The 18,387-nt window shown below is 24.6% G+C and overlaps 1 protein-coding gene across 1 annotated transcript; it reads right to left on the reverse strand.

The window, feature by feature from the left end:
• Positions 1-1,227: 1,227 nt before the first annotated feature.
• LOC145829848 (somatostatin receptor type 2-like) lies at positions 1,228-10,919 on the reverse strand. The gene is made up of 7 exons (XM_082937720.1): positions 10,820-10,919; positions 8,148-8,261; positions 7,582-7,788; positions 6,757-7,089; positions 6,234-6,434; positions 5,758-5,867; positions 1,228-1,399 (listed from the first exon to the last, which is right to left on the reverse strand). Exons 1-7 carry the CDS (start codon positions 10,836-10,838, stop codon positions 1,355-1,357), a joined length of 1,029 nt encoding a protein of 342 aa, XP_082793846.1. The 5' UTR covers positions 10,839-10,919; the 3' UTR covers positions 1,228-1,354.
• Between the last annotated feature and the right edge of the window lie 7,468 nt (positions 10,920-18,387).

The raw sequence follows: 18,387 nt of genomic DNA on the forward strand, positions 1-18,387 counted from the left end.
TGAAAAAAAATAAAATTGATGACAAAAAAAAAACAAACAGTAGAATTTGAAAATTAATTAAGTTTAAGTATTTATAATAAACTAAATTGATATAGTATTTCAAAAGCAAAATAAAAATGTTTTAACATTCTAATTAGATTCTCAAATATTTAATACTTTATTTATTTACACAAAGGCAACGACGTTTCACCCCTAAGGGATCTTAAGGCCTGCAAAATAAATAAAAAAGACGATGGATAACTAAAAATATATAATAATTTAAGAAATTATGATCAAATTAAATTAAAAGTCATAATATCAATACAGTGTTATTACTAGATAATTAATTGAATTAACAAAACTAAAAAAACAATAGCAATGAAAAAAATTAATACATTTTAAATAGCATTTATACTTACTATAGTTGATTTGTTGCCTTTGTGTAAATAAATTTAATATTAACTTTGTCTCCGAAATTAAATTTGTTGAGACCTGTTGTGCCCAAGGAATAGTCCTTGCATACATCTCAAATATTTAATAAAAAAAAAGTTACAAAAACTAAAGTTAGTTGTAGCAGTTTGTACGAAATTTTAGCATTAGATAAGTTATGCAAGTTTCTTCAGACGAACAACTTTGTTTCGATTACTATAGAATTCTCATTCGAAAAGAGTAGCTCGTAGTTACAAATAAACTCATGACTTAGTTACAATATGCAATTAACAAAAACTACGAAAATCGACAATTTAAAACTAGTCTTAAAGTTATTAAGGACTGTTGTCCGAAATTAATTTGAACAAAATGTTGCAATAAACTGGTAGATTTTCAAACCATCGTTTATTTATTTTTTGTAACTACTGATGCAGGGAAAAAAATCACCAGTAAAAACAATTGACTTGTGTCCTGGACCGATTTGCGAATTATTTATAAATCTTGTCTATTATCTAGTAGTTAATAAAAAAAAAATTAGAAAAGATTTGATTTACCGTATTATTAGTGAAAAAAAAGTTTGTATTTTATAGTGTTTCTTACTTTCAACCAAACTATTTTAGGAAGTTTGTTTGAAAGTTGAACTTTTCTTATAAAGTATAATAGAAGTGTTCATCTATATGTTTGTTATTACTAATAAAAAATATATAAGTAATTTTTTTTTAAAAAACGCTGTACATACATATATATGTATAGTTTATAAGAAGAAGCAAAAAGAGTAGATAGTGGTTTTGTTTTCAATGCAGTTAGACTTTATTAAGCAAAATTTTTTGTACTTCTTAAAGAAGCAGCATGAAATCTTTCAGAAGCTAAAGATTCTACAGATAATTGGGTGGTTAAAGATTTGTTTGTATAGCATCTACCTTCACTTTGACTTTTTCCCGAAAACTTAACTTTTGTTGTAAATGTTGTCTTGCTTTTTAATACCAATGTTCTGAATAAAAAAGTAATAACTTAGTTTTATTTTGTAAAAGATTTGTAGTTAATATTGTCAATTGAAAATAAAGAAAAAGTAAAACTTTCTGACTTATAACTAGTTTCGATGGTTTCTTTTTAGCTAAAAATAGTTTATATAGATATGGAAAAGGATCACCAATCCACATAAAAGTAAGCATATTTTTCATGTTTTAACTTCTTTATATTTATTATTTGCTATGCTAAAATGTAATAATTTTACAGTCAGTTAGTAGAATAATAAACCTTTAAATTTTCGCTTTTTTTCTAAATTTAAAAAGTATAAACTAAAACAAAAATCAAAAAATTGTTGAGATTAAAATATAGCACATGTTGGATTCTTATTGTTATTCTGTTCAACAAAAAAGTTTATAACTTAAGTTTTGAAGTTAAAAAATAAGTTTAAGAGTTACTGCTTTTTTAAAACATGATTAAATGTTGATTGATAAAAAAATTATCAAACTATGTATTTATATATAATACTTCTTCAAAAGTAATTGTTATTATTCTAAAAAATGTTTTATGTTTAACTATAAGTAAAAACACTTATTTTTTAAACGCATGTTTATCAACACGACGTATTCTTAAATTATAAAATATGACATTAATAAGACGTCACAAAAAGATGACAAGCTTCCTAAATATTTGAGAAATTTCTTTTTTGCTAAATTAAGTTTAGCATTGCATATGTTTTCAGAGTTATTTATAACTAATGTTAGTAATTTAGGTTAAGCATAAAAAAGTTACTTGTTATTTAACAAGTTAAGTAAATAGCAGTATATATTAAAATTAAAAAAAAATACAAGTTATTTAAATTGCTTATTAAAATAAAGATTATTTAGTTAAACTAGTTTTAACAAAAAATTAATAAAAAAAAAACTTTTAAACCTTCGGTGTCTACCATTTGTAAGAAAATTAAATGAAGCCAACATTTTTTTTCTAAAGTTTTTGCTTGAAACAGAATACAAAAGCGGATTTACCATACTATTTGAATATGCAAGGAAAGTAAAAACTGTATTCAATGTACTACATGTTTCTTTTTTACTAACCTGTGTTTGAAAAATAATTGTTCGTTTATGTGCTTTGTTGCTTACTGAAGCATTTAGTTTTTTATAAAAGTAAATTTACGAACTAGTATAGTTTTAAACTAGTTGTAATAAGTTTTGTAAAAAAGTAAAAGAAAAAAAAAAATTCTAAAACGAGTACTTTCAAGTAATACCGTACAAGACGATAGCATTCTTAAACTATCCTCTTCGATTTTTATCTATCAGTAGGCAACAAAACCTTTAAATTTTCGCTTTTTTTCTATATTTAAAAAGTATAAACTAAAACAAAAATCAAAAATTTGTTGAGATTAAAATATAGCACATGTTGGATTCTTATTGTTGTTCTGTTCAACAAAAAAGTTTATAACTTAAGTTTTGAAGTTAAAAAATAAGTTTAAGAGTTACTGCTTTTTTAAAACATGATTTAAATGTTGATTGATAAAAAAATTATCAAAATATGTATTTATATATAATATTTTTTCAAAAGTAGTTGTTATTATTCTAAAAAATGTTTTTATCAATTTATTCAATCCTACCCAAACTATTAATAAAAAAAGATTAAGTGCACTTAAAAATAATTAACTATGTAAATAAAATATTTTTTTAATATACAGCGCTCTTAAGTTTATCGAAATAAAAAATATTAGCTGTAAAAGTATAGTTTTCAACTTACTTCATTAAAGTTTTTAAATTTTCCTATTTGAAATACTACACCAAATAGTAAAAAAGTATTTTTTGAAAGTAAATAGATTGATAACTGTAGAAAAACTTGTGAAAAAAAAACTTATGATTTTTACTAAAAAAGCTATGCTTATTGGTTTAACTTATTTTATTTCATTTTAAACACACTAACATAATTACATTTCATTAAATATTTAAGAACATTTTTGTCAACGAAAAGTTTCTATTCAAAAACTGGCACCAGTTTAACCTAATTACAGCAAGACGTCACCTATTTAGCTAGAAAGTGCGAATTGCCATGGCAACCACTCTCTGGTCTGTTGTAAGTGCACATTTTAAAGAAGATCATGCACAAATCTAAAAAACCTCGTAAATTGTAAGAGATATTCTGGTGATGCATGATACGGATCATGTTAAGAAACTCTAAGCGTTACTAGACACATCTCTCTTTAATTTTTGCCTTAGATTCCAAAACACACATACCAGAATGTCCTAAAGTTCTATTAAAAAAGATATATTCCAACAAAGATTGTTGTTAGGTTCAAAGATTGTTAAAAGGGTCAAAAAGTAGTATAGTGCTTATTCACTTATCCGGACACGTTTGGCAAGATTTTTCTTTAAACATGTCCGGATAACCAAAATTCCAGATAAGTACAAAATATCTTTTTTTTTTAATATAATAATATAACTGCTGCAAATAATTCAATGCATAATAAAGGTTTATGGTAAAAACAAATATATAGTAATTGTGAGTAATATATAATAAAATGATAAATAATAAAAGCTAAATTTTAGCTTAGTTAATTTATTTTTTTCCAAGGTAGAAAAACATCAGACTTACTAACTCTCTGCAACAATATACGTTTTTTTAGGGTCAAGCAAGTAAATTTTATCATTTGTAATTCCACCTACCCAAACTGTTAATTAAAAAAAGATTAAGTTTGTCTGTAAGAGAAAATATAAATTAGATTTATCTTTTAAAACAAAAAACAATGTAAACCTATCTCTCTAAATTAAAAAGAAAACTTTTTAGACAAAGAAAAAAAACAGACATAAAGAAAAATAAAAAACTTTGATCAAGTTTAAATTCAATTTAACGGAAACATATCACTCCTAACAAACTAGTTTTTATTGGAAGTTTTACTAAAATAAGAAAGGATAGACGTTTGTTTTAAAGCTTTTTCATGTTTTTCATTATTATTTTTTATCAGTATTTTGTTATACATTCATTTTCTAAAAACTCAGAATTTATTAACCTGTAAAAAAATATTTGAAAGTTTAAGTAAAAAACTAAAGGTTATTTTTTATTAATATTGTTTTTAAATTCTAAACTGACTTACTTTACATGCAAAGGTTTTTGATTACTAAACTAGTTTTGAACAAAGATAAAATGTAATCTTTAGTAGTATTATTACTTCATAACAATGAACAAAATTTATGAAATTTTCTTACAGCATGAAAGCTAAAATATTTGTATCATACAAATAGGTTAGTTTTAAATATTGAAAAATTTTATAATTTTTTTCTGACCGAAACTGTTCGGATAAGTGAATAAGCACTGTATTTATTTAAAAAAGTAAAAAAAATGCGTATGTAGGTTTAATTAATACCTACAAACTCTTTTTGTGGAAAATTTATAATCTTTTTTGAGATATAACTAAAATTAATTTTAAAACACTTTTTTTTTTCACTACCATAGTCTTAATATTTAGACCTTGCATTGTCAAGGTAACTTTGCGGATATATTTTCACTGACTAATTCATTTCATGCAGTCATCACGATTAAAGCTTTACTTAGCTATTTTTATTAAACAGAATCAAAAAAACCTTATACTAGAATAAATACATTACAAAGATGCTCAAATAACATTTTGGTCCAAAGACCTAGGTGCATGAAAAGACTTCTTGGTCATAGAGTCGCACACCAAACTTTAAAAAAAAATCATAAAGTTCTAAAACAGTAGCTAAAAAAAAAATTCTTAAATAGTTGGGTCGCTTTCAAGATCATACATATTTGGCAGACTATTCACGTTATTAAGAGCATTGTCGAACAACATTACGCTTAGGATAGAAATGAAATAAGTTTTATGCCAATCTACCTAACATTTTATCTACACTTCGTAAGATTTTTGCGGTAGCAGAGGTGACGTTAGCTATTTTGCAGGCCCAAATAATTTTTGAATTCCATCTGATTTGGTGTCGCCTCTATAAGCGTTAGCTTTAATATTAGCGCAAACTTTTAACCAGAAATCATAAGCGCATTTCTATCAGTTTTTCGAAAACCCTTTCTTGCTTTACGTAGTCTGTTTAAACACGTTAAAATACAAAGTGTAAAGTGTAAATACTTTGATTACGTTGAAATTCAACGTGAGCTTGTCGTTATATCCTAATAGGGGTAACGTAAAATAAGTTGCGGACTTTCAAACATATTTTTGATACTTTGAATTGTCGTAACTTAAATAGTCGTGCACCCATTTACTCTTTACAACTACGATGATTCCATAAAAGGTTCATTTAGCAGCGAGTTAAAAAGACATTTATATTATTTAGTGTCACTGTAAAATTAGTTTTTGTATAAAAATTTAATTTAATATAACACTAAAAAAAATACCTTAAATTCAGGGTCTTGCAAAATTATTCTCCAAATAAGGTATGGTGACCATGAAAAAATGAATGCTCCAACCAGCAAAGCAACAACAACTACTGCTTGCTTTGACGAAGCTTTAAGTTAGGTTTAAATTAAAAAACGCATAAATTTAGAAATATTATTTTTTATTTTTTAAATCTTAAAATAAATTTAAAGGTTTAATTATAAGACTTTTGAGTGTTGAAGTAACTTGTATTTTTGAACTAATTTTATCACAGTATTTAATAAATTTAGAGTTCCGCTCTTCACAACAAGACAGTTTGTTATGTTCGCCCTCTGGAGGCATTATACTTGACTAAAGTCAAACAGATTAGTTAAGTGAAAACCTTTTTTTCTGAAACGACTAGTGTATTTGGTTATCAAACATAATGCAAACTTAGAAGTCTAAACAATACTTTTTAAATTTATTTTTAAGTAAAAACTTTTTAAGGCAAGCTTACTTGGTTTTTGTCGTATACTTCTTACCCTACTCGATGCAGTTCGAAGGATTGCAGTATAAGATATTACAATTATAACGACAGGGATTAAATAAAACACCACAAAGTTTAGGGTTTCGTAAGTTAAGTACACTTTCGAACCATAATGCTGCAGTTGTCCACAAGTATACCCTTCTAAACTTTGATTTCCTGTTTCATATACTCCTAAGAAAATTAAGAAAAGGTTAAAAATAAATAATCATATGCTTGAAAAGTCTATTTTAAGTTCGTTTTGTACTATCATATTTATTAATTTTTTTGATTAATAGGACTGTTGCTAAGATAACTTTAAGTGTAGTTGCCATTTGATAACCTAAATTGAATTTGCAGTGATTTTGTTTTTCAAAGCAGGGATGTTTTATATTATGCTATTTTAAATATATCGGCTCTAAAAATTGTATTTTTTTAATCAAAAACAAATTTAGAAAAACTCAAATTACTGCAACAAATTGCAACTTCCGAGCAGATTTACATTAGACAAAAAAACCTGAATAACTGTATTCCATGAATTCTGTTGAAACTTCGTAAATATAGTTTTCTGTTGCGTTTATCAAATTCTCCAAATCCTCATCCGTAATTTCAGTACCTGGAAAGCTCATGCTGCAGGAGTCTTTTCCAAGTATAACTTTAACTTTTGAGTACAACATAAAAGGAATGCCACTCGCTAAACTGACCAACCAAACAACCAAACAAACTCTAGTTGCATTTTTTCTGGTTCTGTGTACTCTGGTTTCTATCAGATAAACCGTTGCTAACACGCGATCTAAGCTCATTGCAGTCAAAAGCAATATCGAAGCGTGGTAGTTTATATGGTCCATCACTGAAAACTACTTTTTTGTTTATCTTGAATATAAGAATTTAAAAGTAACTTAAAAAATATTAACACTTTTAATCAGTGTTTTTCAAAGTGTACGTAAAAATACAATTACTGTGCGAGAAAATTTTTATAAGCAGTTAGTCTAAATATATTTCTTAGAAAGATAAAGATTTAAACCTATTTATTAAAACAAAATTTAATGTAGCTTAACTTTATCTATCTTTTATGTATTTAACTCCAGTCATATTGCTCAATAAAAAGTACAAATAAAATTTAACAACTTCTTTGTATATAAAATTATTAGTTTAATTTATTTGCACACCTTATTGATTTATTTTGCACAAATTGCAAAAACTTTGTGTACTCCTGTTTTCAATAATATCCTTTAAATTTCAATTTTTATTCCAAGAGATATGTTACAAACAAATTAATTAAAAAAAACTTAATACTATTTATGTTTTTTATCATTAAAGTATTTTGTCATTAAGTATTAACCTTGTACAAATTTACAAAGATGGTCGCCAAAGTACCAGCCCGCTTCACCTTGTATGAGGGGTAAATGAAAAGGGAGGGTGAAGAGAAAGAAAAGGTCTGCAACTGCCAAGTTGACCACCAACATTTGAGGGACACTTCGGTTGGCTCGACTCTTTTCCCACACAACAATCACCAAAATGACCATCAAGTTGCTAATCACTCCCGTTGCTAATATTTGAAGTGCTTTTTTAAGTTTTTAAAGTAAAATATTTTAAAACTAAATCTAAAACATTACAGAAAGTTTTAGATTAAGAGTCAATTCAACGTAGCATCTTTATTTAGCTTTTTAATCGATCATTAAATAACCTTAAGTTTACGAGATATAAAATATTTTACAAAATTTGTTTTTAATTTAAAAAGTTTATATAACTCTATTTAATCATCCACATATTTGTGTAACTTTAATCTTTATATAAATATATATTTAGTAAAAGATAAAGTAATTTCTTTTAATATTCTTGCTAAACTTTTTCAAAGTTATAGCTTTTGTTTATGAATTTATATATAGTTTAAAAATATAAACTTACCTGATACTATCGGATAATATATGTTTTTAGCGTAGTTTTCCCATTCTGAGCTCATTTTTTTGTTTAAAAATTCTATGTGAATAAATGTAGCTTTCTTGTATATGTATTTTCCTCCTTAAATTTAAAACTAAGAAATCTTATATAAATTTTTTACCGTCATAATTGCTTATCATTCTTTATATATATTTATTATGAAACTTCCTAAGCTTAATCATTATTACTGTTAGCTGTTAAGTCATTATTTTTGTGAAATATTTTTATAGGTAGTATTTTAGTTGTTACTTAAAATTATTAAAATGCAAATAGAACTTACAAGATTTTGTGCAAAATGGTTTGAAGGTTGGAAGTTTTGTTTACTAAATTTTTAGATTTATATATACAAACATCAATTTGTAGAGTATTGTTTTGTATAATATTTAAAGGTAAGCATGTCAATAGTTTGAAGTCATTCATTATATTAAAAAGTTTTTTGTCATTTACTTTCCTTGTATTATTTTTCAAAAAGTTGTAACAATTAAAAAAGGCAAAAAAAAGTTTTTAAAACGTCGTTATCTTTGCAACAATCTACCTTACAAGTAGCAACTGTAAAATAATTGAATTATACATTTTAAAATGTAACACAATTATACAATTAACTTATCTACATGCATTACAACTATTTTGATAGAAATTTGTTATAACGCCGAAGTTTAAAAGAAATAAGATGTATTTGTTATAAGATACCACCTAAAATAACACTTTTAAGTTCCTATACGTTAATTAGTAAAATGTTTCAACCTTTAGAATCGATGTAAATGTTTAAAATCATCACTAGTTTTTCTAAAAACATTTATCTAACCAAATTAACAAATTTGTAATTTTCATAAATACCATTTTAAACATTTCGATTATATTATTTATCTATTTAATGTTTAGTTCATACTTCATACTTAAAATATTGTGTATTTGATTTATACATAAACAAAAAAATTAAAAAAAAAATCTTGTATAATCAGATAATAAAATTATAGAATAATTCATGTCAATTTTGTAGAAGCTTGTACATTATAATACTTTTTTTTCTATTGCTCTTAAACACAAACAATTAAAATTTTATTTTAAAAGAATTCTTTTCACAATAAGTAAAAAGTTTTAGATAATGTCGATTTTACAGTCTACTTCAAAAGTATTCAAGTATATTATTTTTCTCATGTTATCAATACAAACTAGATTTGACAAACTGTATGCATTGAAATGCATTTGGTTTCGTAATTTCTATTGCTACTTCTGTTTAAATATCAAAAGAGATAAAAGTAGATAAGGTATAACGCATAGTATCAGTTAAACTCTATAAGTATGAGCAACTTGATAACGAAACTGTTATGAAAGTTTTACTCAACTTAAAAATGTCTAGTTTTTTTCAAACTAGAAAAGTTTGTGTAAACAATAAGGTCAATCTAAAAAAACTTTACTTTAAATAAATAATGAGACTAATTAATCTTCTTAAAAACTACAGTTTATTTTTAATTTTTAACTTAAAGAGTTATCCAAACAAAAGTTTGATACCTTTCAATTTTTTTATAGCTCTACCTCTAATTTTTAAGACTTTAGAAAAAAAACTTATTCAAACTGATAATAAGTTCATGAATCATAAAGTTTTTAACTTATACATATTAAAATCGCAAAAAAAAATTATGCTTTGCTTTATCGGTACTTATTTTTATTTTTATTGTTTCAAAACAAAAACAAGTTTGTGACTTAAATATTTTTTACTTTTACTTGCATATCTTTATATCAAAAAAAAACATTAATACCCACATTCTAAACACTAAACCCTATATTATATTAGATTATAGCTTTATAATTGAAAGGCAATTTTTAAGTTTTTTTTATATTTCAGTACAAACTAAGATATTTTACAAGTGAAACGCTTTTTATTGATTACTAATTGTAAGTTTTTACAACTTCATATTTTATGAGCTGTATTTAGAAATATAAAAACCGCTAAAATAAAAAAGAGAAACAGAGTTTTGTTTTCAAAGAAAAAGAGTGAAAAATATGTTCAACAAACATACTACTATTTTTTTGTTAAACAAAAGACACTTAAATACAGAATCCTTTGAAAATTTAAGCTTTATGATTATAAAGTAAATAGTTACTTAATTTAAAACAAGAAAGCTTTTAACCGTTTTGATTCGCTAAATTTGATGTAAAAATATTACAACCATTCCTTATAAAAAAGAATACTCAGTGTAGAATATACATGATGAAAAACTAAGGGCAATTAAACAGCTAATATCGTATCAAGAAAAGTTTTTTTTAAACGTTGTTGTGGAATATTTGTTTTTGTCAAAGAATTCTTGTCTTTGAAGAGCAAACTATTATATATACTATAGTTATACTAAGTTGTGTTTACAATTATGGGAAAAAGTTGTATGAAACTAGTAACTTTTAAGACATCATTAGTTTAAATTTATTAGTTTTTGTACAAGAAAAATACCTGATTAAAAAATAAATTGATATACAAATAATTTTTTTAGATATTAATAACTAATTATGTATAACATTTGTTTTAAATACATTAGATGAAATAATTAAAATTTAGATATTACGTATATTATACAAATAAATATTCTTTGAACATAAATTATCTACAGACAAAAGTTAGAAGAAAAACAATTCTACCTACGTACTGAACTTTTCATTAAACATATGTTCTATTCTGAAAGTCTGCAAAAGCTAATTCGACCAACTGTTCATAATTCTTCAAGTTTTAACAAATTCTAAATTAGCGTTTAATAAATTCTAACTGATACAAAAGTTGTAAAATGTACTATAACTTTGGAGAGAAATAGAAAAGTATATAGTTTTGCTGCACCGTTTGAAAAAAAAGGAATATTTTTATGCTTAATACGCGTAAAAAGTGCTAAAGTCTAGTTTACAAAAACTTGTAGCTTTCCTTGTTGAAAACACGAAAAACTTGTATGCGGAAAGATAAATAATACTTATCAAATTTATTTTATGTACTTTTAATTTAACTAAATTATCGAACATAGTTTACTTTTTTAGCATATAAGTGAAAGCCACACTTTTTAAGCAACTTGTCTGAATAAAAATTCAAAGTTTAAAAAACAATGTTACGGATAAGCGTATTAAATTAAAGCTGGAAATATCAAACTATTGTAAAGTACAATAAAACAATGGTAGTAATAAAAATTTAACACAGTTGAGTTTATCTATAATAAAATAAGTTTGTAGTTAAAAAAAATTTGGAAGTGGTTATTCTGAACGAACTTGAAGGTTTAGAGCTGTTTTTAATTCGTAATTCCAAAAATGATCAACTTTTGTTTTTATAAAATATGTTTAATAACTTTTCATATTTGTTCAAAACTACAACATATTTGTTTATTAACTAATAAATTTTGTTCTTAAAAATAATAATTTACTGGTTGTTTATATCATCGACCATACCACCTCTTCTTTTATTTCAAAGATATTTATTTAAAGTCTACCTCCGAAGAAAATAAAAATTGTAAATACTTTTTAAATTTAAGAATTCTTATACTCATCATTATTAAACTCAATGTTTATTGATTTGAAAATAGAAATCAAGTACTTTTTCATGATTAAACAGTTAAATGAGTTAACTTTTTTATATTTTAGCTGTTACCTTAAATTTTTTTTAGCAAAATTAAACCTAATCAAGTATTAAATCAAAATAAAATTTAAGCCGCGCACACGAGTAGTTCAAAACATTTTCCTAATACAACCTTTTTCCTGTACATTACAAAAATTTTAATAGCAATTACTAAAACTTTTTCAAAATGCACAAACTCTTAAACCAGTAACAAAAGTAAAACAAGCGTATTTTCAAACTTAGCTTACTGCACAAAAATCTTCATTATTACTACGTCACCATTCTTATAAAAATTTTAAATTCCAAATTTCTGCAAAACATCTTTAATACTGTTGTTTATTGAACGACAAAAATAAAATCGCTCAAAATATTCGGTCTTGGGACCTGGTGCACGAAAAACCTTTCGGTAATAAACTTTAGCTTTACTGAGGAATATATGAGATAGAAATATCTCTTATACGAAACAGCTGTATAAAACAGTTGTTTATTACATAATTAAATAAACAAAAAAAAAAGTATTTGTTTTACAAAATAAACTATACTTGTCTGTTTTAATTTTGTTCTAACAAAAGAAAATGAACTAATAGAAAGACACACTTAAATCTATACTGTTCTACTTTACTATAGGTATATATATTTCCACTGGACTAAACTATAAATTGTGACAACTTAATAGTTTTTAGTATTGAATAAAATTAACACTATTTTTAAAATAACTTTGTGAAAGTTTTTCAGACGTAAATAATGTTGCTTTTTTAATTGAACATACTGATTGTTTAGTTACATGGTCTTAAATTATTTATATTTAATTAATAGTTAATTTTTACTTATTTCTATGAAACTGCTTTTTAAAGGATAACTTTTAAAATATACTTTACAGCTTACTTTAAATATATAAAATTTAATAAATACAAACGTTTCCGTGGTACAAAGTTTATACTAACTTACTCATTGTAATCAATAACGTTAAAAATTTTAATTTGCAGTTCTATTAAGTATTAACCAATATTATTTAAGTTAGTACTTAAAAAGCATTTTTTTTGTTTGTTTTCCTGTTCCATTACATTTGATTTTACAACTTCATAAAAATAATTAGTAGTTTTTAAACAAAAAATGTTAGCTTGTATATTGTAATTTGTTTTTATGCTACAAAATTTAGAGAAATAGATTTACACAATAAGATATAAAATACACACAAATTCAATACAACTAAAAATATTTTGAGCAATTCTCATCAGTAGAGTACAAAGCTAACAAGGGATAACATTTTACAAACTTATATAACAACAAATTAATCATAAAGTAATCAAAAGAGTAATAAAAGACAAAAGCAATTATATAAGTAACAAATAAAATCATTTAAGTTTACTTACATTATAATTAACTTACAGTAAAACTATACATTAATATAATGACAATAACACGCCTTATAAAGTATCACGAAAATAAAGAAACAGTACAATACAATTCAAATATTTTTGCTTACACAAAACAGGTTTCTTTAAAAAAATACAAATAGCTTCAAGTTTAATCCAATCGAAAATATTACTACAAGTTTTAATAATTTTGAATCTATTTAGATTCTAACTGTTTGCACATGTTGAGTTGATTACCAAGTGTTCTGCAATGGATGAACGTTTAGATGCATTTATCCTTATTTTCTGAAAAGCAAAATTTCTATACACTCTTTTGGACATACTCTGTTATCCTTTAAATTATATGTCTTGTTGTCAATCCAATATAGCTTGCTTTACAACAGCAGCTAAATTGGTAAATTACCATAATTTTATCTACGTCGAATATAGAATCTTTACCACCTAGTGTTACTAGTGGTATTGTCGTAAAGACGATCTTTGAGTTTGCTACATAATAAGTATTTATTATAAAATTTCTAGTTTTTTTCTAACATTTTAAAACTTAATTTAATGAATGGCAGTTTTAAAGTAACTACACATTTTTCAGATCCTAATGTCTTTCTTTTATCCAAGTTTTCTAATGTATATGAATTGTTTTCTTAAATAACTCTTGTGGATACCCGTTTTTGTTTAATAGTATCTTGATCTGTTTGATTTCACTTAGTAGCAACTCTGGGAAACAAATTTTATATGCACGATGACACAGAGTTCTGACTAGATTCACTTTTCTCTTTAAACTACAGTTGGATTGAAAATTCAAATAACAACCTGTAAAGGTTTTCTTTCTATAAACCGATGTTAAAAATCTGTTTTCTTCTCGTTTAACTTTTAAATCTTAAAAATTGTTTTCTTTTCTATTGTGAAGCAGATAGAGTTATGAGCAATGTTCAATATACTTAAAAATTCATCCATAATTTTCTCGCTTCTGACCAACACAAAACAATCATCAACATACCTGAGGTACAATAATTAATTTTTGAAGGCAGGAATAATTTTGACACTATATAACCCATAATATAAAGGACACTATATAAAGGACATTATATAACCCATAAATATGTTAGCCAATGTTGGTTTCAAGGGGGATCCCATGGCTATCCCATCTAGTTTGGAATAAATTAAAGAATTAAAAGTAAACTTAAGGCCAGAAACTGCAAGTTTCAAATTTTTTTTCAAAATCCAATCTTTTATTATAGACTTACTTATCTTATACAATGTATCAATACAAATTTCAATGACTTCTTCCTAAGGTAGATTAGTGAAAAGACTTTTAACGCCAAACGACGAAATAAACTTATAATTTGCTTCCATATTTCACATTTTGTCAGCGAACGTAAAGGAACCTTTTAAACAATATGCTGAAAAGTGTTTCAACATTGGTTTGATACTCAAGTTTAAAAACTTCACCAATTTATGCTGAGGTGAGTTTACCATAGATAAAAGTGGCCTTAAAGAAATATTATCCTTATGAATTTTTGGTAACCCATACAAACTCGAGGTAACTGACCCAACTAGTTTCACCAAATTGAATATATATTCACTAGTTTTATTCTTGAAGATTACTGTTTGAGAAACTTAATAACTTCACTTTTAACTTTATCAATATTGTCGAATTCTTTTGCCGAGCCTAACAGTTTAAATTTTGATGATTCACCAATAAAAACATCAATTTTTTCCAAATAGTTAGATTGTTCATTAAACACACCCAATTTCCTTGTCCGGTTTAGAAATTATCAAATTATTGTCGTTTTTCAACTCTTTAACTATATTTCTTATTTCAGAGAAATCCAACAAACTACTTATTTCAGGTTTTAATTTACTTTAATTATATGCCAATAATGACAAATTAACTTTTGTAGCAGTTTCTTCATCAGTAGATCTATTTCAACATACATAGTTGTTTGTAAAAACACTCAAATCAAAAAAAAATCAATTATTTATCCAAATGTTTTGGAGGGAGAGAAAAATTAGTGCCAAAACAAAATGCAAAGCTCTCTTGTGCCATCAATTGTCCTTCAGATTAATCAAAAACATTATATCTAGCTAAAGTTCAAAACTTAAGCAATATAAAATTGTTCAATTTCTTACTATTGTCCTTCTAATTTTACTCTTTTGTTTAGTTACAACTTCCTTCACATAAATAATAAGTTTGTCAGAATTTTCTGGAAACAAAACTGTATTTAACTTTCTTGAGTAATTTAAAGTTGCAGATTCAAGATGTTTACAGTTTCTTTCAATTTTTAGAATTTCAGTTTACAAAAATATTTTTTCTACTTTACTGGACAGCTTTAATTTGGAGTTATTTAACCTAAACAATAATTATTTTAGAATGACCATTTTAATAGTACACTGTTCTAAGAACTCTACGAGCAATTTTTTCGTAATACCTTGACACTGTGTGAATACCAGCTAATTAAAAAGCTTATAACATTTTTGTTATACCTTTTTTCACTTTTATTATTTCTTTTTTCAAGTGTTGGAAAATAACCGACCTGTAATTGTACAACAAGATATACAAGACACAAAAATTCAATACAACTAAATATAGTTTAAGCAATTCTCATTAGTGATTACATAGCTAACAAGAGATAACATTTTACAAAACTATATAGTAACCAAGTAATCATAAAGTAATCAAAAGAGTTATAAAAGACTCTAAAAGTAATTAAAAGAGCAATAAAATAAATAATTTAGATTTTTTTATCGATAAAAATAATTGATACCCTTTACACTTAAAAATTTTTATTAAGCAAAAAAAACGCAGTACCTAAATTTAGCGACAAAAAACTGTCAATTATCACATGAATCGAGAAAACTAAAATCATGACACATTATATATTTTATTAATTGAAAATTTATTTAAAAAGATAAATGGTAAATCATAACAAAAATTATTATTTATTATTGTTAATAAAACAACATATGTGTTAAATATAATAAAAACAAATTTACACATATTTTAAATGAAAAAGTTTTAATTATAATGATATTAATTTATATTTAATGAAAAAATAAAAAACTAAACATGCTTTACAAGTAAAAAATAAAAGCCAGAACATTTCAACTTATGCTAACTATTTATAAGAGATGATTTCCACAAAATTAAATTAGTTAAAAAGGTAGCAACTATTTAAAATTTTTACTTAAAATTTAAAGTAGTTATGACAAAGCCTCAGAAAGTCTTAATAAAAAAATATAAAATTAAATCAGATCATATAAACTAGAAACAAAACGCAGCTTAAAACAACGACTAAAAAATATATAAGAATGTCGTAGCTTTTTTTTTTCTTTTTAGTATTAAAAATTGTTCTAGTAAATAATTTTAGTGTGTTTCTTTTGCTGTTTGTTCACGTGATTTAAACTGTTATACTAAGATTATTTTTATAGGTAAAGGTATATATTTGCAATCATAAACAACTTAAAGTAAGTAAATTGGCCTAAGTTATCGTTCTAAGCAAAAATTTGTACTGTTTTATTGTTATTGTACAGATTTACATTTTTTTTTTTAATTTTTAATCATAAGTTATTCTGAGTAAAATATCTCATTGTTTTTGTTTCTCTTTTAATGTTATGCTTATTTTAAATTTTCGTATATATTTCATTTTTGTAAAACTACAAGTTATTAGTGTTATATTACTTTTTATTTATTACTTGGTTTAATAATACAAAATAGATAAAGTGAATAGAAGAAGTGTAGCTCAATGACCGTAAAGTCTTTATATACACCAGGTCCTTTAATCATTTTTTAAGGCTTTGATTTTTTGATCGTGTTTAATAAACTAAAAATGATTTTTGTAAAAAAATGTCCCAACGTAATGATTTTAAAGTACCTTTGGGAGTAATAAATTACCATGTGTTGGTTTTAGATGGTAGTACTAGTAACTTACTTTAAAATTATATGGATGGAGAAAAGACTCAATTTCGAAAAAAAAATTCTGTCAGAGATTTCAAAGCATCAACATGCCCAATTAGTTACTAATTAGAAGCGAAAAACTGGGAAACAACGCTACTTCATTGCAAAGCATTTACTTAACAATTCGGAATAAACGAAACAATATTAGGACAAAATAAACCTTTTTTGACAACAGGACAAAATGCATACCTTTAGAGTGTTCTAAGTCTTTGTTTATTAAAAATCTAAAGCCAAAGTTGTTTAAAAACTATTCAAGTACAACTCATGACAGTATAATTTAATGCAGTTTTAGTATACTGATTACTGACTGAAAAGTATATTTATATTGTAATTTAGATGTTACTCTATTTTGATTTATTTACCTCTTTTAGTTGTTCTCTTAATAATTTTTCTTCTTTTAGTGTTAAAAATAACTTAAACTTTTTTTAACCTTAAACAACAAAGCCAAAGTCTTAATATTTTACTTAAAAATGTTAATTACACTAAATTTAATATAAGCTAGCCAAAAAATCCATTTAAACTACACCTAAATTCAAAATATTATATTAAACAACTTAATACTTTATAACTTTAAAACTTAATTTTTGTTACAAACATTAATAGTTGAAAAGAATTTGTCGAGAATTGTTTTTTTTCTTACTACTAAATTAAATTGATAAACATACTTTAAAAATTATAACAAAAATGTGTGATCTTTTTAAAGTTTTTATTTTAATCATTGTAATTCTATAATTAGTGTTAATAGTGTCTGTAAAACCGCATACATTTCCATATAAAAACTTTTTTTTTTTTTTAAGAATTTTGAAATAGTGTTAGTTTTTAATTACAGGACGTATTAACGACATTATCTAAGCTTTGTACTTGGTTTTAAACTCTTCTATTGAGATTTCTAAACATATACTAATGACCTAAATAAGGATAAAGACGAGTTAATAAGATATATATAAATTTTACAAAAAAATAAAATTAATTCGACATTGTACTATAAACTGTTTTAAGATTAGAAAAAGTCCCCAAACTTTTAGTTCTTCAACTTATTTTTTCGTTCTCTTCCTAATTTAGGTTAGTGTTTTGCCTCACCTTGAACTTTCACCGAAAACATTTAAAGAAAACCAATTTAGTCACATAAAACTAAATGCTAATACACATACTACAGAGAGAATGTGGTTGAGAATTTAAAACATACTCACAAAAATTTCCATAGAAATGTAATGGTTTTGAACAAATTTTGTTCTAAAAAAGTTATTTTTAATACTAATTAAAATGAAACTTATACTATAATTTAAAAAGCATCTA

This window comes from Thalia democratica, chromosome 2 (genome assembly GCF_965202585.1).
Source record: "Thalia democratica chromosome 2, ktThaDemo2.hap1.1, whole genome shotgun sequence".
NCBI classification, from domain to species: domain Eukaryota; kingdom Metazoa; phylum Chordata; class Thaliacea; order Salpida; family Salpidae; genus Thalia; species Thalia democratica.

Coding starts and splice junctions, on each gene's coding strand:
- LOC145829848 (XM_082937720.1), bottom strand. Junction 7,789..8,147: donor ATATTATCCGATAGTATCAG/GTAAGTTTATAT, acceptor TTCAAATATTAG/CAACGGGAGTGATTAGCAAC. Junction 7,090..7,581: donor TCTTTGTAAATTTGTACAAG/GTTAATACTTAA, acceptor AGTAGTTTTCAG/TGATGGACCATATAAACTAC.